We start from the raw sequence: 23,150 nt of genomic DNA on the forward strand, positions 1-23,150 counted from the left end.
TGACAGCAACAAACTGAGCGGGGCTTGAACCTGCAACCTTCCGATTATGGGGCGACGGTGGCACAGGAGTTACTGTAAGTGCTCGCCCATGGGCCTCACCCACTGAACAGTTAAGAAACTCCCTCACTCTCCTCGGGGTGCTTAGTCATCAATCCGTCGTGCCACGAGCTCCTGTGTTGAACTCATCAATTTCCAAGTAAACTCTTCAAGACTCCAACCATCACCAGTTCCCTTCTCTTTGTTCCTGTTCCAGTCAGACTCCAGCTCTGCCAGTCCACCACTAGTGGTTGCTGCTCACCACCTAACTCCCTCTCTATCAGCTTCACTCAGCCACCAGTTCCTTTCATCTCCGCCACCCATGCCATCCCTCTTCTGCATGTGGAACCCTGGCATATAACTCCAAATAGCCGCCAAGCTCCGCTAGCGACTTAAGTCTTAGCCACGAGGTCATCATGACCAGTCTGACTTGGACATTTTGAAGTCCAAAGCTGGTGTTTTGAGTTCCTTTGTTGTTGACACACTGGCATCATGCTCCTCTTGGAGACCCCAATAAGCTGCCATCCTAAACCACCAGATTGTCATAGTAGGCCAATGACTTCCTTATGCAAAAGAAGAGCCTGCTTTTTTAGTACATGCCTGCAAACATTGCCAAGACCCAACAAGGCCCATCCACATTCTGGATGATTTTTCATGTCGTATCAGGTTTTCTCCGATGTGAAGAACACCTTAGTTTTGCATCTCTAAATGTACAAATGCTTGTATCTAATGTGTCATTTTGTGTGTGTGTATGTGTGTGTAGCTTGACAGAAAGGGTAATGCCTTATGGGTGTACTATTAAAGGACTGCAGTGCTTATGGAGTCAGTTTTCCACAGATGTACCGATCCCCATAGCTACATCTAAAATAGCTGTGAAACGACATGATCCAGCAGCAAAAACATGACAAAACACCAAAGCCTTAAACTAAAATGAATAATCTGTGACCTTTTCTTCTTTGTGTTTTTCATTCCACCTCTACCTCGCAGCTTAGCAGATTCACCATTATCTCTTATTGTTATCAGTGGCAATTTCATGTTTCGTTACGACTGCTTGGACCTTATCTCCCTTTCATCTTTCGCTATGTGGGTAAAAACAGCAGCAATACTGTATACGCTGGGGGGAGTTTGAAGAGAATTGCCTTAATCTCAAATTATCACAGTGGTTGGTGAATAGAATTGTCCTGATGGGAAGACCCGTATCGATTTTAGCTCCAGAGTGCAGGAGAGGTAGACAATGTACCATATCGTCATTGGGAAAAAGGGCTGTTGACCTATAGCTGCTATTTTTTCCCTACAGACCAGAGAATGGATCCAAACCTCATTTGTGTCTTTTGTTGCTCTCTAGAAAGGACGTTATTGAACAAAGTCAAGCTGGAGACAATCATGAAGATGCATGTGCACGATGGTTATTTAAGAGAATGGGATACAGTATTACATGTGATTTGTAGTAATATAGTGTTTATTAATGAAGGCAATCAAGAATGTCTCTGACTGTGATTAGGTTAATTTTTTTCGTTTAATCCAAACTGACTGTTTTCCACCACATGACTAGTCTGCGCTGTGTACATTGGTTAAGTTGTGTGTTGGCTTCCAAGCTACAGTTTCAAGCTGAGCCTCTGTCTTCTTCAGGGCCAAACGATCCAAGTTAGAAAGGTTTCCAAAGTCTGAGGTATTGGTGAATCAAGGTGACTGACAATGAAAAGATGTTTTGTTTGCTCTCCAAGGTTGCTTCAGCTTATCACCACATCACAATGTGATGCATGAACGTCTGAAAAGGAGTCACAAATGCATACTGCAGTCAGACAAGTCATGCGTCTATCCAGATTTCCAAGGAACAAATGTCTGATAAACATTTTATACCAAAATCTCACACAACTTTTGATAAATCAGTGTTTTATGTAAACTACACAACAATTTTACGAGGTTACTTGTCTTTATAGCTTAATTGGCAATATTTGATCAAATGGATATATTTTTTACCATTGTATTTCATTAGAAAGATCATCATGAGGTAATAGGGTCGAGAATCAAATTTAACTTTAACTAAAAGTAAAAAAAAACATGACACACAACTCCTAAAACGAAAATTATCACAGAAATTATCTAAAAAGAAATCGTCATAAGAACTAGAGAAGTTGTTCACTGAGTTTTTTTTAACTTACTATTTAAAAATTTGATTGGACACTCTGAGTTTTACGTGCATTCCGGATGTATGAAATTACTTTAACTCCTATCACTTAGCCACACACATAAATTGGACAGGGAAAGAGTAAGGTAAGAAAAAGACACACAGCTCTACATCACAGAGATATTTTGTATTCATGGCCCGACCATCTATAGCTGTTGATTTAGCGGTCAGGGAGGAATAGAGCACATCTTGTCTAACAGAAGCTAACAGTTAGCATTAGCAACTGCACAAAATGGCGGAACACTTTAAGTCTTGTGTTATTTGCAGAAAGAACGCATCAATGCTGCAATTTACACCCAAGGGAAAATGATTGAATGGAAGCAATAGAAGAGTTTTATTGCTGATAACCAATCTGATGTGAGATATTTGCATATAATGAATATTAATGAGCAATACTCCATATCTTGTCATTTTCTAACCCCTGAAACAGGAGTGCCAGAGCTTTTCTCCACAGAAAACAACTCACAAGGCATTCATTCCCACTACAGAACACAGCAGATTTAAAAAAAGTGTATACCTCCTTTAAGAACTTTAGCACTTTAGCGCTCTACAAATGAAAGCTTGTAACAAGCACACACACTAAAACATATGGATTATCAAATGTTTAGCCCAAATTGGGTTATTTCTTTAGGGATTGGTTTATTTTAGGCCATTTATGAGCTTGGTCAAAATCCATTCATCCCTTGACTCTGCAATTGGGTTGTTCATACTTTCGACATCCTCATGTTGGCTCTCACATTTTACAAATCTACACACTCGCCAGGCACTGAGGCATGACTCTACACACATGCAAGGCACCGCAAGGACCTGACTATCATTCTTGTGGCAAAGCAAATTGATAGTAGTTTTGTGATTACTGTACTTCTAGTTCACATCGTCCGTGTTGCATTAGCGATTAAAATAATGTCCTTATATCAGGGCTGCTAACTAAACCATCCTGGTTAGCAAACATGAGAAGCTCATAACGTGACTGTTTGTAGTTTTCAAATTTTTCAGTGACTGTGTCAGGAACTGCTTCTCAGCCCCTGCCATGTCGTGTCTCGTTAGTGTTAATTGACTCCACCTGCACCTCGTTACCCTACTCACCTGTTTCCCTGATTACCCTGGTGTATTTAAACCTTGCTTGTCCTGTGATTGTTGTTGGTGTGTCTCTCTTCTTCTTTTTTTCCTCTCTCACTCTCTGCTGAGTTTCCCTGCCATTCATGCTCAAGTCTGGAGTTGTTGATTTGTAAACAAATTCTTTAAAAACATCCAAAGCTGCTTCCCGGAGAGTCCTCACTCACCTGTGTGTGAGTCCAAACACACCTCTTCATTTGACAATTTATACATTTAATTAACTAATTGCAGTTTTCATTATTTTGCAATGAGTTTTTGCACTATTCATGTTTTTGTTATAATACACTTCAACTGTACAATGGTTTGAATGTCCAAATCCAGTAAATATCTCATAGGAATGAAGTTAGAACCGTTTACTACATATGGGTAGTCTATTGAAAATAATAATTTAAAGTTTGTCCCGTAGTTGTCACACACACTGGTGTGTGGTGAAAATTGTCCTCCGTATTTGACCCATACCCATGGGGAGTGGTGAGCTGCAGGCATGGCTGTGCTTGGAAACCATTTGGTGGTTTAACCTCCCAATCCAAGCCATTAAAGGTGAGTGTCAAGCAGGGAGGCATTGGGTCCCATTTTTAAAGTCTTTGGTATGACCCGACTGGGATTTGAACCTCAATCTCCTAGTCCCTGGACAAACACTCTACCACTAGGCCACTGAACTACTGATACTGTAGATTGTAATGTTACGTGCTCTAGTTAATTTGACATGTTTGTTAATTTGACATGGAACATAATGACCCAGGATTTTGGTCAATTTGACCCAGCGTTTGAGTTGTGTATTTTAACTCAGCGGTTGTGTTAATTGGACCAACCCATCTGGGCTGCTGCCATAGTAACCCAGTGGATGAGTTATAAAACAGCCCAGATTGGGTTATTTTTTACCCATCTGTTTTTAATGTGCAGTTCTACCTTTCATTAATGGGATAGCTCAGAATTATAAATAAAACAGGACAGAAATTATCTATTTTTAGAGCGAAACAAATAACTATGTATGTAGAAACACCATGAAATCTCCTCGTGCCCAGCTTTGTGCCTCGGCTCTGAAAGGCCGTGTTTCTATCAGCCCTCTGCAGGAGGCAGCACCATCCATCACTGTCAAGAGTTCATATTGTTTCCCCGCACCTCCCAATAGTCAGCTTGTGTTTTGCTTTACAGCGTTTATGTTTTGAGACTTGTGTACTCACAGGCTCCCACCTGGCTTTGCTCTCTGCCATCCTTCTGCCAAAACCCATAAAACTAATTTCAACATCACATGCAGCCCATCAACGTGGCCGCGGCCTTGCTGTTTTTTTCCAGACGCTTGACTTGCATCCTCTGTGGCGTATTGCAGCCCTTTGCATAATGAGCCATGTCATGAGATTCCACAGAACTTTGAAGGTGAAATTCCTGATTGTGTAGAAGATTTTATAAAGAGCTTTTTTTTTAAGTATGTGGTCATTCAAAAAGTTAGACAAGAGCCTGACTTCCTTTTCATCTCTCCAGTCAGACGTAGGTTTCTGAAGTGGCTCTGGATTTTTGAAGAAATAAATAAGATCGCCCCCGATGAGGTCTATCTGAATGGCTGTCTCTGCTTCAAAGAGATCCAACCATTATTGCACATGTCACAACATTCATCAAATCAGAACATTGTGTCCATATAGACACAATGCTCTCTGCAGCGTTGCTCTTTTATCTTGATTCTATAACCAATTATTCTTTATTCTGCTTGCCTGCTTTGACACAGAGCACAGAAAATACTCACACCGCTCTGAATGTGGCAGAAACTTAGATTTTCATCTTAAACTCTGTCAAATCTTTAGTTGAAGGTCAACGTTTCTTTTGCAATTCTCAGCTATTCTCATTCATGTCAAACTCAGAATTTTTTACAAGAGAAATAAAGATTAAAAGTGCAGAACTGTTTTTGTTTTAGTGGATGATTACAGTGCATGTTATAGATCTGTGCTGCGTCTGACAGCCTTGTAGCTGTGTCAGAAATCACTGATGAAATATAGTATTCAAGTCACGAGTCTCTAACAAGCTCTTCTTGGCAGCGAGTGGAAATGAGCAGCGCTGGCCGGAAGGGAGAGATCAGAGCGTGAAGACCGCGATACGAAATATTCAACCCACATGCAGAGAAAGTGTTATATGGTTTTATCTTTACTACGATCCTGAAATTTGATTCGACACGAGTAAACTCATGTCTGTCTTTGACACTAGTCTGTTTTTACTGTTGATAAGAAATCACAAAATCTGATGGTAAAATACCTAAACGCTTCTTTGAAGAGCATGTACCGTCCTGGTCTGTGCTGCGTGTGTGTGTGGGTGCACTCAAAGCTTTACAGATCACAGGTTTGACACAGAGTGTCAAACTCTTAAGAGGTAGGACGAAAGGAACAGATGGTCGGGAGAGAAAAGAAGGTTTGAAGATCTTTAATCTGGACTTGAAAAGAGACGGAGCCAACATCAGTGCACCTGCACACGTGAGGGTGCTTATATAAGCAGGGGGTGGTAGGGTCAGACGATTCATCAGCGTTTGGCCATTTGAAACCAAAGCATGTTGTGGAAAAGGGAGTTTATTTTTGGTCAAATTGGAGCCGGTCGATAATTAGCCCTGAAACAAAAGTGAGCCTAGTTGGAAAAGGAAATACCGGGATGCCAATCAGGACCACCTCTGTAACTTTTACACTTTCTCTGAGGCAGAGCCAGTTCCCTCGCTGTAATGACGACTTTGCTAAAAGCGATGGAGCTTTCTTGTTGGTGCTTTGATTGTTAGATAGTATCTGGTAAAAATCTGGAGGAGTTCTCCGGACAGAAATGAGTCAGTCTTGTTTTGGTGCCTATAGCCTGTGACTAATCCACTGGGACCCACCCGTGAGATGCAAGGTATTGACAAGCGTAATGACCAACACAGGCACGTCACTTTGTAGCAAGTTCTCAGATGAGGAAGAAAATTGCCGGTGTGTTGTATTTTTTTTTATATTTTTTAGTGTGCTTTCCATGAGCTGATGGATTTTTTATGGGACAGGGAAATCATTTGATGACGGGCAGAGAGTGTGACATCAATCAAGTAGCTTTTAGATTCAACACTAATGTGTGTGCTGTCAGGAGCAGAGCTGCACGCAAAACCTGCTCCCTCAAAAATAAAGAAATTCACTCTTGGCAGTATAGCATTTAGATGTCACTTATTTTTGCTTCCATATACTTTTTAGGACCTATAATGGACTTTTAAATTAAAGGGAGAATAATAAAAAGGAACTAAAATCTCAGTTAAAGGTTTCTTTTATTCTTCCAGAACAACCATAACGTTATAAAAGCCATTAAGGCACATTTAACAAATTCCCCCACAAGTGTACAGAAATCTGTGACAGATTTTAAAGTTGTAGGTCTTATTTCACCCACAGCTTTCTTATCACAGTAATTGACTTCACCATGGAGTAAATGGGAAGAAAATGAAAAGATGAATTACTCTAATGGAAGGAAATGAAGTGTGAAAAGAGACATTCCTCCCTGATTTTTTTTTTCCGTAGGATGCAGAGCTCTGGCAAATTGAAACACAACAAGGATTCAGTTTCTGATCCAGCTTTGATTATAGAAGAGCCGCTTCAGGAGCAAAGACATAAAACATTTTAAACGTAGCTGTGGTTTACAGAAAAAGAATGGTGAGCAACATTCAAAAGCTGATTGTGACCAATTATTATGCATTCAAACACTTATTAGAGGTTTGAGGTTCGCTTAATGGTACGTTGTTTACCTCCCACAGCTTAAGTGCTTCACTGCTGCAGATGTCATGCAAATGGTTAATGCTGGGAAAGCCCATATTCGTTCTGCTCCAGTTTAAAGGTCAGGGCTTATGAGCACCATTAGTGCCGTTTTCTAAAGTCTGTCTGAAGGACAAAGCCCAATGAACCATAACATAGACAGGGCCATAATAAATGAAAGGGAAAAGTTATGGTTCCGCTCAATGAAGTCAAAGGGCAGATGGAGGATGTGAGTGTGTCTCATCTCAACATGTTGTTGTCCTCATGGCTCAAAAGCATGCCAGCCGTGCAAAGATGATCAGATGCATAAAGCGCTCGATGATTTTTTTTATTTTAACCAAGTTGGAAACAAAAATGTGGAGTATATGTATATACATACACACACAGTGTGGGGAGAATACTTTGTAAATGTATTTAGTTACAAAATGCTGAATACTTGCTTTAAAATGTATTCTGTTATAACCCTGACCCCGTCAGCTTCAAAAGTGAAGCTGTTATTTTCGTTAAGGAGTGTGCACGTACAGCATGCGCGCCTCGTGCACGAGCCTACTATTGAAGCTGCCGTTATGCTTTTGGCCTGAGGGGGCAATCGTGAGCATAAAAATTCAAAACTCTGTAAAGTCCCTTTAACTAAGTTACTTCAACAGTTTCCACTAAACCTAGTTGCTTTAAGAGTATTGCACATTGTTACATCAATCTTTCTGTTTAAGGCTGTCATTCACAGTTTTTTCCAATAAGTTTGCATTTCCCCATCTCTTTTGTATCGGTGGTCAATGCAGGCAGGATATATGGGTAGAAAACTATTTTCACATTAAGCCTGCATGTAAAACTCACAGTGATATATTGAAATTAACAAATATTACATGTTCCTCAGTGAACTTGCTCTTTAAGAAACAACAGCAGGTTTAATGGAACGGTTGACTTAACTTGGTTAAGTAAACTCAGCATTTCATTTGTGTGTGACGGAGAATTCTCCTTTCAAGTGTGCGAGCAAAAGGATGAGCATAAAAACCTCCAGTGAGAGACCCAGGAGGAGTTATGTAGAGTGACCTGAAGGACTCATATCTGAGCCCAGAGGAAGCTTCTTATTGATTTGCTTTTCTAGTGGCTCTCTGTTTTATTAAGGAAATAACCCCTCTGGATATTAGGAGATTGATGTCAATCAGTGGTTTGTCTCAAGTGTGGCTTGTCCCATCTTATTAGTGCTCTCTCCGTGTACCGAGTGTTCACTGATCACTCAACAGATAGGCAGGCTTAGAGGCTGCCGGCTCTGGAGGAGCACTCCCGGGTGATTGCTCATTCTGTCTCTTCAGTCAGTTGTGGTGCGAGCAGTTTTTATAGATCCACATCATATTAAGGCAAAGTTTGCGCTGTTTGCTGTGAATGTCAGACACTCAAACAACACATCTGCATGCCTTCAATCATCAGGTCTGCAGAACGTATGCTTGGAAATGTATTTTAAATTTTAATCATGATATGAAAAATATGTGACTGATGAAATGCCAGCGTGATGAAGTGTTGAGTCTCTTTCCTCCAGTTTAGCTCATTTTCTGGATGCTTTGAGTATCATATTTATAGTTTTTGATCCCGTTTCTTCTCTGTAACCCTGCCAAGATGAAGATATATCAATGGAATTTAAAGGGAGACAAGGCAAACTTAGCTTGGTTTTAGCCCTCCCTAGTGTCCATTTAACAGAACCAAAAGCAAAACCCGTCTCTTGTCCCGTGATGTCACAAAACCACGGGAGATATGCAACACCACGCGTGATTTAAGAAGTTCACACACAATAATAAATGAGAAGAAAGACAGCTGCATGCATTAAAAATGGTCTGTGGGTTATTTTCTGTTCTGTTTACATTGGTTACAGAAGTTCGCAGGAAATGACGTACTGCTCGTGACCATTAATTTGAAAGTTTCCGAACGTGCTTGTGTTGTGTTTGACTTCCTGTCTGGCTAAAACTAAACTGCAGAGTTTGACACATTTTGTAAGTGTAGCGCATCAAAAATAGACTTGAAACGTAATGATAGCGTGCCCTTCCTTCTGGGGCACTTTACACTTAGCTGCCAGTGAGAAAGAACTCATCCACTATTGCAGCGGCTAATTGCAGCGCAGGACGTTTCACTGCAGTTTCGCAATGCTTTCGAGTGCAGTGGAAAGGAGGGGTCAGTGTCTAGAGGAGCAGTCCGTCATTAAGTTAAACAAATCATCTGTGTTCTTGATCTAAAACATGCATAAAATGTGCTGGACCCAGGCAAGTCCCAACAGAGCGCCCTGCCAGTCAAGTTTCAAGTGGCCACAGGGGGCGATAGGGGCTGGGTGGCCTTTCATTAACCCTGTAAAGTAGGGCTATTCAATTCTGGGCCTCGAGGGCCAGTATCCAGCACGTTTAACCCTGCTTCAACACAACTGATTTCAATCAGCAGGTGATTAACAGCCTTCTGCAGAGCCTGATGAGCTGCTGCACAGGTGATTCAACCAACCCAGTGAGTTGGACTAGAGAAACATTAAACGTGCTGGATACTGGCCCTCGAGGCCCGGAATTGAATAGCCCTGCAACGGGTCATTTTAGCACATGCTGGCTCAAGAAAACGATGAAAAAAAAGAAGAAAAACTTTCATAGTGTCTTTTTAACTTCACTCAAAGTATTTCTGAAAAACATTTGTTTATTCCCATTTTTTTAAAATTGCAGAATCACTGAAAATTTACTGAAATCTTTTCCCCAATTTTCTCCACATTGAGGAATTAAAATTCGTGTTTATCTAAAGTTATTATTTCTGTCAGTTGCATTAGAGTTTCTACTGGATGGAAATATGTACATAAGAAGTGTGGAAGTCTATTTTAATTCCCAAAACCAAGCAACTGACATTTTTTATTGAACTATCCCTCTATTGTGGATTATTTTGTTTTTATCAGCACTAAATTTAAACAACAGACCCACTCTCTTGTAGAAGCATCCCTACTTTTTCATACTAGTTCCCGTTGCTGTACTCACTGCTCTGACAGGAGAACCATAACTGCGTTTCCTGTGGGACAATTAATGGCTTTGCATTGTATTTGTGTCACCGCTCTGAGTAAGATAACACTGATCCCATTCTATCACGCTAATTACCACCTTTAATTTATGAATAAGTTCTAATTAACCAGCTACAGTGTTGTGTGATGTGAAACAGGGATGCATATAAGCCCTCCAGTGTGCAGAACGGTTGCTACTTTTAGCTGCGGGGCCTTCAGCTCTAAGTCGAGTGGAAACGAGCTGCAGAGCAACAACAGCTTTCAAAAGAGTTACCATCTGTCATCCGTTTTTGATTTATTATAAATCTTGTCACAAGTCTGGCCGCTAAATGATTTGATGCAACTTCCTAGAGTGTTGAGGGTTATGATAGCATGACATCCATTTTGTGAACCTGACACAGTGCATCAAGATCACTTAGCTGTAAATGTGCACTGCTTGTGCCATCTTATCACAAGTGCATCTCTGGCTGATTTGAGACCTTCAAGCGCAATAACCATGAAAGGGTTGGCTCAAAGGGAGGGATTTGAAAAAAAATGTAAAACCATTTTTTTAACAAAAAAAAAAAAACCAACATTATATAGATGTTCATTTACATCAATATAAAATAAAACATAAAAATTATCAATTAATCAGTAACTTTGCAGTTACCTACAATTTGTTGTGGTAGTTGAGTCATTTGCGTGCATACTCCTTCTCTGCTCAAAATGTGAAAATCTTCATTAAAGAGCAAATGTATTTACTTTTTATTAAAAACAAACACGATCAGTCACTCTGAGATTCACATTCAGGCTGAACATGAAAATAATCTTCAACCCATTAATCCTACCTTAGCCAAATAAAATAGACAGGGCAACTCTCAGGTCAGAAGTCCCCCAGATCTACATCAGACTGCAAATCAACATTCATGGACTCATCTATCTTGGCTCACAGTGGGGAAGGCTGTTGTTGCTTTAGCATGCAGGAGAGAGCAGTGTGTCTTGGCTAGTAGAAGCTAACATTAGCATTAGCAACCCCACAACACGGTAGAACTCCTTCTTGCTTGTGTTATTTGTGGAGATAAAAGGTCAATGTTGTTGAGCAAATGGAGGCAGCGGAAGAGTTGTGCTGCTGTTAGCCAATCACAGGCCAGATTTTTAAAAATCATGAATATTAACAAGTCAGACTCTAGATCCTTCTGTTTTCTGCACCAACTCCCTAGACTAACTCAGTGGCTCCCAATTAATCCGCTGTAAATAATTGAGAACCACTGGACTAACTTCTACTTTCTGAAATAAGAGCACCAGAGCTTTTTGCATCCACATAGAATGACTCACCTGGAATTAATTTAAACCAGAGCCCACAGCATTAAAATAAATAAATAAAAAAATAAAAAGTGAATGAGAGCTTTAAAGGTATTGATTATACCTTGAAGTAGGTGGAATTCACCACTAATTGCATTATGGCACTGATACACTCTGAAAGATATTTCACACACAAGTACACGTACAATTATCATAATTATATTTTATCCTTAGAAGACAGAGTCACTCCAAAAGCTAATTCTAACCAAAGAAACTGAACCTATAATTTCAACAACTGACATCCACAATTACAAATGCTTTATGCTCTGTTCCCTAAAACCTGAACTATAAACAAGCAATTAAGCTTTAGGGATCAGAACAATGTGGTAGCAGTACTTCTCCTTCCTGTAATCACCACAGTGAGGTCTCCAACCTGCACACATTGATCCTGTATTGATCTGTGGTTGAGAAACTCTAGTTCAGCCAAGTCCACCTCCATTCTCACTCTCCACGCTCATTCAATATTCTGACTGAAGCACGGCCACTGGATGGTCGAAATCTGCACCGCACATGGAGACAGAATGAGAGACAAAATGAAGAAAATACAACCAACAGGAGTGTTTGTTTAGTTTGGAATCTGCTGCAGCAAAAACACCAATCCCGATTAAAAAAACAATGTTTCCTTGCCTTCATCTTACAGTTTTGTCTGCCTGAGATTCATTTGTATTGTGCTTTTCTGAAGACAAGTAGGGGTGGGCAATCTTCTGCGCTTCAATCATTTATGAAGACCTCTCTTTACACTCTTTATTCTGTCGTAGTAGGACATGTCAAATATGCTTCGTTTGCCTTTATAGTGCTGTTAAGCTGCTCTTGTTGTGACAGAATAAGGCTACGACGAAATTTTTCTACTCTCTCCTAAAAACATCAGAAGCTCTTTTGAATTGCTTCTGCTGCCAGGAAAAGATGAATGTGGTGTTGTCACATCTGTCGGAGTAAAATGTAAAACCATGTGTCAATTCTGTCAGCCTGGGACAGGCTTTGAAACAAAATTGTTTACTGTGCCTCTTGAATAGCCTGATCAAACTTTTATTAGCATGCTGGATGGTGCTAAAAGTGACTCTGCATCAGCAAAAAGGATGTTGCAGGGGCTTTCAATTACTTTCAAAGTTTTATGAGGAAAACAGAGCCTCCGGGTGGCTCGGTTAATTTCAACATTTATTCAGACACAATTAATTATTTACAATGTTAATGTACGTTACCAGTTATGGGAATTGTTCTAGAAATGATGACAGAGTTCACTTTGCTGGGTGAATGTTTTGAAGAGCGTTTCACTTGAATTCAATTCTCTAAAAATCTGCCAACTACTCAAACTTTGCAAGGTACAAATCAAAGCATAAAACTCACCTTTTACGTCCTTGTGTGCTGCCTCTATAAACTCTCTAAAACTGAGAAACCCATCCATCTATTTTCTGTTACAGTCTTGTGTTCAGAATTATGTGTCTAAAACAAGTCATTTCAAAAAGTCCCTGTTTGTGATGTCACAAATGGGGAAAGTAAAATAGTCACGTGTAAGAGAGCTACTAGCCCCTGAGCTTCTCAGCTTATAGGAGGATCTTTGGCCCAATCTCAATACTCGCGTTTGCACCCTTGCACCCTTCATTTGTGCGTTCCTGGCCAGGGGTGCGAGTGCGTAGGGTGTCCTGATTCTCAAGTGCGGAAGTTGATCACACCCCCATTGCACCCTTAATCTGCACTTCACCCAAGTCCGCAGCAATGCGGACCTTGGGTAAGGGAATTACCCACAAGTCATTGCTGCGGGAGAAAAGGCTCAAGTTCCTATTTTCTAATGAAATTAGTTCATTTTAGATTGATTAGTTGATACTCTGAATGTTTTAGACAAAGCAGCAATGAATGTAAATTAAATTCAAATAATTGCTTTATTGTTTGTTTAAAAGTTGTTAGTAAAGGTTTTTGAAAAAAACAGAATCATGACATGCATTGCGATCGATGACACAATGCTTCCTGTCTCAATTTGGCAATTATTTGCACACTTGTGTACTATGCACTCAAACCCTACTGCACACTTTCTCAGAGACCGCAGGGCGCAGTGTGAGTATCACGTTCGGGCCTTAGTTGACATCTTTTTTTCATCTTTGTGCGCATGTACGAGTAGCTGGGTGGCAAAAACAAACACAAAATGGCCTGCTATCAATACGCGGCGTAAAACTTCAACAGAGTTTGTAGGAAAAATCCCCGATATATAAACACTTTGCCATCTGAAGACAGAAGGAGGTTTAGAAAGAAGGTTCAAATCTGTATTGAAGAGAAAATTAAAGTTATTAAAAGCCCGTATGAGCGTTGGAATGATGGGAAACATTGGGCCCATTTGCCGGTGTTTTATTTTTTATTTTTTCACAAATCTGCAGGGGAGACATTTATTCCTATTCAACAGAAAGCCCTGTGCTCTTGACTCATGAAAAAATTTAAGAATTTCAAATGATTATTTTGTTTTAAGGAAAGTTGAGTCGATCTCATCTTATAACAGAAAACGGTCGTCGTGCTAATAGCAGCAGTTAGTTTCGACGAGCAACGTTACAGCATTGTTTACATCACCTGTGGGTGATGGCCAAAAAAATAAAAAAAAGGAATTAATCCTCACTGCAACTGCAAAGCCGGGTAAGACTTAATTAATCAGTCTTCTTCTTCTTCTTCTTCTTCTTATATGAACTAAATGAGCCTCACAAACTGTTGCTGCAGGAGTCCAGGCTTTCTTCGGAGAGTTGCTTTCTATCATCTCTTTTGTATTTCACGGTTGTTTATGGACGAAATCCCAATAAACTTTTTAACAAGTCTTCCACAGGCCGAACAACCAACCACACAGAAAGAATGATCCTTTTGCTTCACCAAATCCTCCTCAAAACGTACAAAACAACTGAATTATAGGCAAAATACGCTGTTTCTTGCCCCACACTCTTGTGATGCAATGCGAGAAATTTAAGCATTGACGTCACAAGAGAAAGAAGAGAAAAGAAAGAAGGGAGAGGGTTGGGTGCGGCCAGCTCCAGCTTGGTTTCTTAAAAGGTGTGGAACACTGAAAACAAAAAACATTTTTAATTCAAGATGGCGCCGGTGTGTGTGGCACACCCCAAGTGTGGAAGTTGACCACACCCCCATTGCACCGGTGTGTGTGGCATGCCGTCTGTCTCACGGACACTCTTCTCTGTATATGTTTATTCTTTTTTTGGTTCTTGCGCTTTGTGTGGACAGTGCATCCCTATTGCTGACTTATGATCGAGCAACACTTCTAAAACTCCGGCCTGATGTCGGCTTCATCAGTCCGGTGATTGTGACGAGCCGGGGGGATTTCAGTCCCCCGCGCTCATTTCGGAGCCTCTCGGTGCCACCCGTCCCACCGCGGTGTGCATCCGGTCATCATCAGCGGAGGAGGCGCCGCCAGCGTTGTGGCTGTCGAGGTGAGAAACATGTGCACCTACGTGCCAAACTGCCCCGGTCCTGGAAGGAGCTCGCCGGGCTGTGTGGGCCTGGACATCTTCTCGTGGCGCCGTCTCGTTTGTTGGATCCTCCACCATCCTGCTTGGTGCCATTGGCGGGCTTCAACTTGGATGCTCCGTCGCAACGTGTATTCCGGGGGTTTTGCTACCGCTGAAAGGGTGCCAACCTTGCTAATCCGTGTCATGTGGACTACATGTCAACAGCGCCCGTGTCTCTGGATTCTGCTGCTACTGGACTAAACACATCATCGTCGGCTTGCCTCGGCCTGGTTAATGCAAGGTCGGTAATGAACAAAACTTTTATTCTGAAAGACTTCTTTGAGGAACAAGGGCTCGATTTTTTGGGTGCCCTGTCGGAATTATTACCTGCAGACTGTAGTTGTTTTAATGCGCCAAGAACTGCGGGCAGGGGCGGGGGGCTTCTCATTGTTTATAAATCAGGTTTCAGCTGCAAACAGATTATCCCTTTAAGTCCTTTTTCTAGTTTTGAGGTTTGCTTTTTTGAACTTGGACCTTTTCCTCAACCTTTTGTGGCTTGGATTTATCACCCGCCTGGACTGAATGTGGAATTTCTAAAAGACTTTGCTGATTTCTTGGCTATGAATGTGTTGAAATATGATCAGATTTTGATTGTAGGAGATGTTAACATCCATATTTGTTGCCCTGATAAGCCGATGGTCGAGGACTTTTTGCACCTGTTAAGTTCACTGAATCTTTCTCAGTGAGTTAAGGGTCCTACACATGTGAAGGGACACACTCTTGACCTGGTTCTTTCCTCTGGTCTTCATTCCATTAATGTGGACACGCTGAGGCCTGTTTTCTCAGACCACTCTCCGATTTTATGTAATTTTAGTGTTCCGTCTCGGCAGGTCCCAGCTTCTCTTCCTGAGAGGTGCAGTCGTGCCATAAATCCTGCTACGGTGGTGAGATTCAGTGAGTGCTTTGGTCTAGCAGGACAGGATCTTCTCTTAGCCCACCTCCCTGTTGAAGAGTTTATTACTCGTTTTGACATGCTATGCATATCCGTTTTGGATGATGTTGCTCCTTTTAAGATTAGGAAAGGAGGGCATAGGGCAGAACCGTGGATGTCTGATGAGACCCAGGCCTCCAGGCAGGCCTGCAGGAGAGCTGAGCGAAAGAGGAAGCAAGAAAAACTTCACATGTCCTATGAAATTTATAAAAAGTCACTTTTTGATTACCAGGAAGTGGTACGACAGGCTAGGATCAGATATTATGCCAACATTGTGGAATCAAATTCTCATGATCCACGCACTCTTTTTAAGGTAAGTGATTCAGTACTGGAAACTGCAACTTCTGTTTCGATGCCCCGGCCTCTTAACCTTTTTCTGGATTTTATTTTTTGCTTTTACTCTCCTCTTTTAATTGATTTTATGCTGGTTTTATGATTGTTATATTTTATTCTGATGGTTTTATGTTTTTATTGTGTTGTGTTCATCACCTTGGGCGTCTGCATTGGTCGCAGAAGGGGCTTTATAAATAAATGAAATGAAATTTCGGATTATGATTGATCAATCTGTGTTTTTCATGCAGGCTGAACATGAAAATAGTCTCCTACATCTATCTCCTGCATTAGCTTCTAAATTCTAGGATTTGCAAAGCCTGAAAGATCTACGTCACACTGTCACTTGGACTAACAAATATTGTGTATTGAAGGGAAGGCTGTTGTTTTAGTATCTGGAGTCAGCAGATAATGACTTTACTAGCAGAAGCTAATTGTTAGCATTAGAACCTCCTCAACATGGCAGAACTCCTCCAGGCTTGTGTAATTTGTGGAGATAAAACATCAATCTTGCAGAGCAAGCAGAGTCAGTGGTAGAGTTGCATTGCTGTTATCCAATCCGAGGCGAGATGTCCAAATATCAGGCAATAAGACTCCAAATCCTGTCATGTTAAGCTCTTCTCTGATGTTGCAGACTTTTCCTTGCTGAGCCAAGAGTTTGTAGGCATTTTTGAGCCCTGAGTACAGCCGGCAAGGCATTGATTTCTACTAGAGACAACTGCAAAAATATTGATTATGTTTATGTTTATGTTTATTCATTTGGCAGATGCTTTTATCCAAAGCGACTTACAATTTATTTAACTTGTAGGGCGTGTTGTGACCTGTGGGGGAAACCGGAAACGTGATTAAACACGTGAACTACATATTTAAAATAGAGTCCTATAACGGCTCATTCTGGAAGGTATTGAAATTGTCAAAGATAAAGCTGCTGAATTTGCTTTATGTGAGAGGAATTTAGCAATGAAAAGTGCATGAGCATGTTTGTATTTACCATAAATCTATTATAATGTGAGGAAAAAATCATTATACAGTATGCCCTCTTTAAAGGAAATGCACAGATCTTGGGGAAAAGAAATTTGATGTCCCACTTCAACCCATCTCTCGTTTCTGTAATTACATCAACATTTTTTCACAATTACAATTCAAAACACTTTTACGTAACAAAATTGGTTTTGATGTTCAACAGAGGCTCCATCATCCATCCATGTGCAGCAATCTAACCGAGATGTTCACATTATGATATTTCACTCATGTGCAGCCTGAATCAACAAAACTCCTTCATCAATAAGAGTCTGCCGGCAGCTTTTTCTGCCTCATCAAGGCGAGCAGTCACCCCCATATGCAGCTAATTAAGGTGTCAAAGCAGGCAGCATTGTTTCACGCCGGCACGTTAACACATACATGAAATTATGATGTGAACTCTGATCGACTCTTATCAAAGTGTTGTATTCTCTACAATTTCAAGTCTTTATTTATTGATTTCATACATTGTGTTTTACATCCTTATGGCTAATTGCCTGATAAAAACCGAATATGAAAAGCTAGAAAAGAGCAAAACCAGAAGATAAAAGTGTTTATGTATGCTAAGGTGAAATCTGTAAGCAAAGTATATAATATATAAATATGTATTCCTTTAGATTGATAAATAAATCAAACATCTTCATATTTACCTTAAAAAGAAGCATGAGTTGGGGAAAATGTTGATGCTGCATCAAAGCCTTTCCAGTAAGTTCCTCTTTTGTTGTTTGGAGTATTTGAGGATTCGCACCAGTGAAAGCAATTTATTTGTTAGATTTTTTTCCCCCCAAACAACCAAAGTGGGAAAACTGTGGCTGATAGTAGGGAATATGCTTGTCCTTTTGGACACACAATGCAATTATCTGGCTGCAGAAAACACACGCAGCACAAGATGATTGATCATTGTTTCCTAGTGTGGCAGGCAAAAGCTTCCTTGAAGTTTAAAATGACAAAAAAAAAAAATGACAGTGGTGCGCCACTCTGTTTATTTTGTGCTTTTTTCTTGCACTCTGGGTAATTCTGCTCTGTTTGTTTCTGGATGAAATTAATGGTTGTGTCTCTGAGTAATATTTTCCTCCAAAGAGACTTTAAGCAAGTGCTGTAGAGATAGAGGTAGATGAAACACGTGCAATGTTCAATTTAATAATCAATTTTGTCCCATTAAAGTCCTACTGCTGCCAATTATAAATGGCAAGCATCTGCCACGTTAGCCTAAATATGTTCATTTTAGCATGTCTTTCCCAACAAGGTGAAAACACAGAAGAAAACATTTCTTATTTGGTGTGATAGTCTTTTAAATAACCAGGGCCATGATAAATATGTGTGTTTCGCATCTTGCACACTTTTATTAATGAAGCAGCTAAATGACTAATCCAGTTTTTGTTTGCATATCTCTTCATTTACTGACCTTATTAAGTCCTTCTTTATGCTGCAGTGGTCAGAGCATTTTTTTCATCCAATAAGTAAACAAACCCTTTCCACTGAGCGTTTTTCCATTCTGCAATGCCACTGCCTGCAGGCTGCAACAGTTCAATTGAGTTTTAATAAACTGGCTTTCTGTAAGTCGCTCCTTTCTGCTTTCAGCACTATTTGGTCACACAGCCCTTGAAGATGTGTATTTTATAATAAGTTTGTTAAAATGTAAAGTGGGCCAAGAACCAAGAGGAAACTCAGGACTTCCATATATGTGAGGAGCGTGTGTTCAGTCACACGGCGCAACAGCCTGAACAACAACGAGTTTAGATGTGCACATCAAATCATGTTACGCTGCAGAACATTAGTAGTCCTTAATTAAAATTATGATATCAACAGAGAGGAAAAAAACACATAAAAATGTTTTGAATTACGCCAGCGGCTGAAACTGAAATCACGATAAAGTTCAACAGTAATTTGTGACGTATTTATGTAACGATCTGTTATGACAAAGTGCCGACATTTTGATTTGTACATTTTATAAGTCTGGTAATGTGAACTAAGAGCAAAAGAAATATTGAAGCTGCAGTCAGTGGCTCATTAGGGCCATCCCGGCAACCACACACACACACACACACACACACACACACGCGCGCGCACACACACACACACACACACACACACACACACACACGCACACACACACGCACACACACACACACACACACACACACACACACACACACACACACGCACGCACGCACGCACGCACACACACACACACACACACGCACATATGTCCTTAATTACATTCTTCATTAGACAGGCAGGCAAAAATACAGAATTAAAAGTTTCAACTTAATTTACTTAGTTGAAACGTTTTAGAACAAACATGATTAAAGGGATATTCTGCAAAATTTTTCATATATTTTTAGTCCTTTTCTTGAGGCAATATGTGCTACAATGAACCTGTTTAGGGTTAACGAAATGTCACTCAGACCCCCACCACCCCTGTGGCCAGAATCCCGCATTTGCAAATTCAGAGTGCTTGTCCGACCTGCTGGACTTGGGAAAGAATGAAGATGACATACTTGGCACTGCAGTCTGCTTCCAGCACATTTCCTGCATGTTTTATATCACGAACACAGATGATTTGTTTCATTTAGTGATGAATCACCCCTGTAGACACTAATGAAGGCTGGGGAGACGTTTGAGCTGTTAGATGAAGGTGTTAAAAAAACAAACACTCAGCGAGGGAATACATTTAGCTTTCATTTCTACTAAATGGACACTAGGGGGTGCTAAAAGCAAGCCCAAACTGCCTAGCCACCCTTTACATTTTTGTTAATTAAAAAAAAAGACGATGCAATAAAAACAATTACCAAAAAACTAGAAATGAAATTTATCCATCCATCCATCCATCCATCCATCCATCCATTTTCATCCGCTTATCCGGAGTCGGGTCGCAGGGGCAGTAGTCTAAGTCGCGACAAGCCCAGACTTCCCTCTCCCCAGCCACTTGGGCCAGCTCTTCCGGGGAAACCCCAAGACGTTTCCTGGCCAGACGAGAGACATAGTCCCTCCAACATGTCCTTGGTCTCCCTTTAGGCCTCCTCCTGGTTCGACGTGCCCAGAAAACCTCACCAGGGAGGCATCCAGGAGGCATTCTGACCAGATGCCTGAGCCCAACTGGCTGATGAAATTTAGATACATTAAAATAAAGATTAAAGATCTTATTAAGTAGTAATCTTTCATAATAATTTACATTTCCTCTACAGCAAAACAATTCATCTACACAAGCCTAGCGTTGACCAACAGAGTTGCATATCCTCAAGAAGGAGCTGTAAATCAATGAGAATGAGCTCCAGTTTTCGTATAGACCCGCTCCCATGTATTTTAGAACAGATTTTTATGGGTATATGTCATGAAACTGCCAATATTTTTCAACAACTGGGCATCTATTAATTCATTTACTACATTTCCATTGATATTTCCTGAGATTAATGGTATAAACTACACATTGTCACTTTTAACTAAAACTAAGTCTAAGAAATAGAAAAATATAAAAACACCAAATAACAATTTTGTATTCAGTCATTGTGACCATAACTGGCATCTAAAACACTCATGCACATTTTGGAAGAGTCCCTGCACTGCCTACTTTGACTTATTCTTAAAACATAACTAAGTGTGAAATAATTACACGTGTAACGGAAACAAAGTGATGTAACTAACCAAAGTTGTATTTTAATACAGTGTTAGTAGTTCACTTTTTATAAACAGAAGAATAGGCTGTTTTTATCATCAGGGAGTTTAATTAAACACTCTGTATTGACTTTGAGACAATAAAAGAGAGAGAGATGGGATCGTTTGAGAATCTTTAATTTCTGAATTATAAATTCTAAACAATCTACCAGGACTAACTCTGTGATGGATGAGAATGGATTCGGATGTTGTGTTGGTGCGTGTGTGTGAGTGCGTGTGTCTGGTTCAGATTCTCTAGGATGACGTAATCGAATCTGGTCGTCTTTGTTATGACTAGATATCACGAGGCTTATAAAGTGATGACATGAGCCGCTATTTTGCCGTGTACGTACCCAGTGGGGTCTCCCAAGTAGATCAGGAATTGCCAGGTCTGGAAACCTCGGATGTACGGTGGAGCTGTCGGTGCAGCGATCACAACGTTTCAAAGCCCGTCTGGAGGGTTGACCCCGGTACCGTTCAGCGGCGTCAGCAGGTGCTCTTATTTTGAAAGGACGTCGTCTGGTTGTTAAACGACGAAAATCTCCCGTTTCACAGTTCTTAGTTTAAAGAAAACGCATCCGGCCAGGCTGCGCTTGTCTTTAGGATGATGGTGAACAGAACTGAAGTCAAGATGGAACTGACTTAAAATGGCGTTGCCTTGTTTTATATCTCTGGATTGTTGATAAGTTTCAGTAAAGTAGATTGGACACTTGAAGTCAACACCAGATTCTCCTGCGGCAGCCGAAAGCTCTGATTGGTTGGAACAATGTGTCATGCGTTTCTATGGAGATGAGGATCAGTATGTCTGCACCGTAGTCCTGGTTTCATTAAACATAATTCATGACATATTTATTTCACAGATCATTCACTTGATTATTGTTGATCAACATCTGTTTTGCTTAATAATTTTAATCACAAATAAAGTACTTTGATTAAGTAAAGCTTCTTCTTCTCCTTCGGACTCTTCTCCTGGAATGTAAACAGTCTGAGGACAACCCGACCTTGGTTTTTCTACACGGTGTTATTGTGCCCAGGGGCCAGCTGTATGGAGTTGAAAACCATGAACTTCATAACCTTACACACGATATAAAGAAAACTATTTTTTCTAGAATACATGCTTGTATGAAATTGGTGTCACGTGCTTTCTTGTAACAGTTGTATTATGTTCTTTATTATTTTACTCTCAGGTCCAAGGGAAATGAATGGCATCAGTAAAAAGTCCCAAGATGGCAACAGGGACCTCTTCACACACCTACCAACACAAGACACAGAGAGTGAAGTCCATTCAGTCACCACCATCTCACCGATGCACATGCCCAACCACCAGCCGATCCTCAAGGGCCTGCTGCTTCCCGAGCATCTGCTTACAAGAGACTTCCAGGGAGACCAGCATTTCTTTTGGAAGGATGGCTCTGCGGCTGCGCACCCCACCATGCCAGGCTCATTGTCCGTTCCAAACGCGGAAGATGCTGTAACTCGAATCGTATCCCACGAGGATGCCCCAGCCTTCTCAGACATTGCTACTACAGCCACTGCAGCTGCCACTTCCCCGCTGACCACATTTTCCGCCACAACACCAGTCCCACCTGTGTCTCGTCCTCAGAGGAAGTCAGCCAAGGAGAAGACCAAGAGTTCAACCAAGGTGGAGCTGACCACACACTCCCTAACTACTCAAGTGACACCATTTAGTAGAGGCAATCCAGTAGTTGGCAAGGATTTTCCTATGGATGCCACCCATTCACCCATGTCTACAATGTTGGACAAAGGTCATGGGAGGGACACGGTAATCAAAAGCAAAACCAGTCCGGATCATCACCAACAAGAAGAAGGTACCAGCACAGGATCAACAACGGTCATCACAACGACAACCATCACCACCATGCAAACATCAGGTAAGTGTGTTTACCCTTCAACAAAACGTTCAAAGACATTCTACTTGTACCTTCTGGTGTCTTTTTGTGTCTGGTGGAAATTCTGATTGGGGATTTTTGCCTTAATTTATCAGAAGCATCCCAGAGGAGCAGATTTGAAGCATCCGGTCATCGACATCATGCCTGTTCATTTTGCATTCAGCACACAGCACCCTGTCCCTTCACTAGGGATAACAGAGTTGCTCATGTGTCAAAAACAATCTGATTTTTCCCCCCTGATGTGTCCTGCCTGTCCTTTCCACTGGCCACAGAGGGCTGAGGGCCCAGATAAGCGGTATCAAAGAGGATATCTGCAGAGATAGTTGGAGGGTTTTGGGGGGCACACAGACACAGGTGGGCTGTCAGAAAGATCACTGGTCTGG

The 23,150-nt window shown here is 41.0% G+C and overlaps 1 protein-coding gene across 3 annotated transcripts in view; it reads left to right on the forward strand.

Annotated features, from left to right (window-relative positions):
• LOC107386594 (seizure protein 6 homolog) overlaps positions 1 to 23,150 on the forward strand; it is a 140,820-nt gene that overhangs the window by 50,087 nt on the left and 67,583 nt on the right. For all 3 annotated transcript variants that reach the window (XM_070555733.1, XM_070555734.1, XM_015961102.3), the window contains exon 2: positions 22,045 to 22,749. In XM_070555733.1, coding sequence (XP_070411834.1) covers positions 22,045 to 22,749 — 705 coding nt within the window. The remainder of the gene's footprint in view (positions 1 to 22,044; positions 22,750 to 23,150) is intronic.

The sequence above is a fragment of the Nothobranchius furzeri genome, chromosome 10 (genome assembly GCF_043380555.1).
Source record: "Nothobranchius furzeri strain GRZ-AD chromosome 10, NfurGRZ-RIMD1, whole genome shotgun sequence".
Taxonomy (NCBI): domain Eukaryota; kingdom Metazoa; phylum Chordata; class Actinopteri; order Cyprinodontiformes; family Nothobranchiidae; genus Nothobranchius; species Nothobranchius furzeri.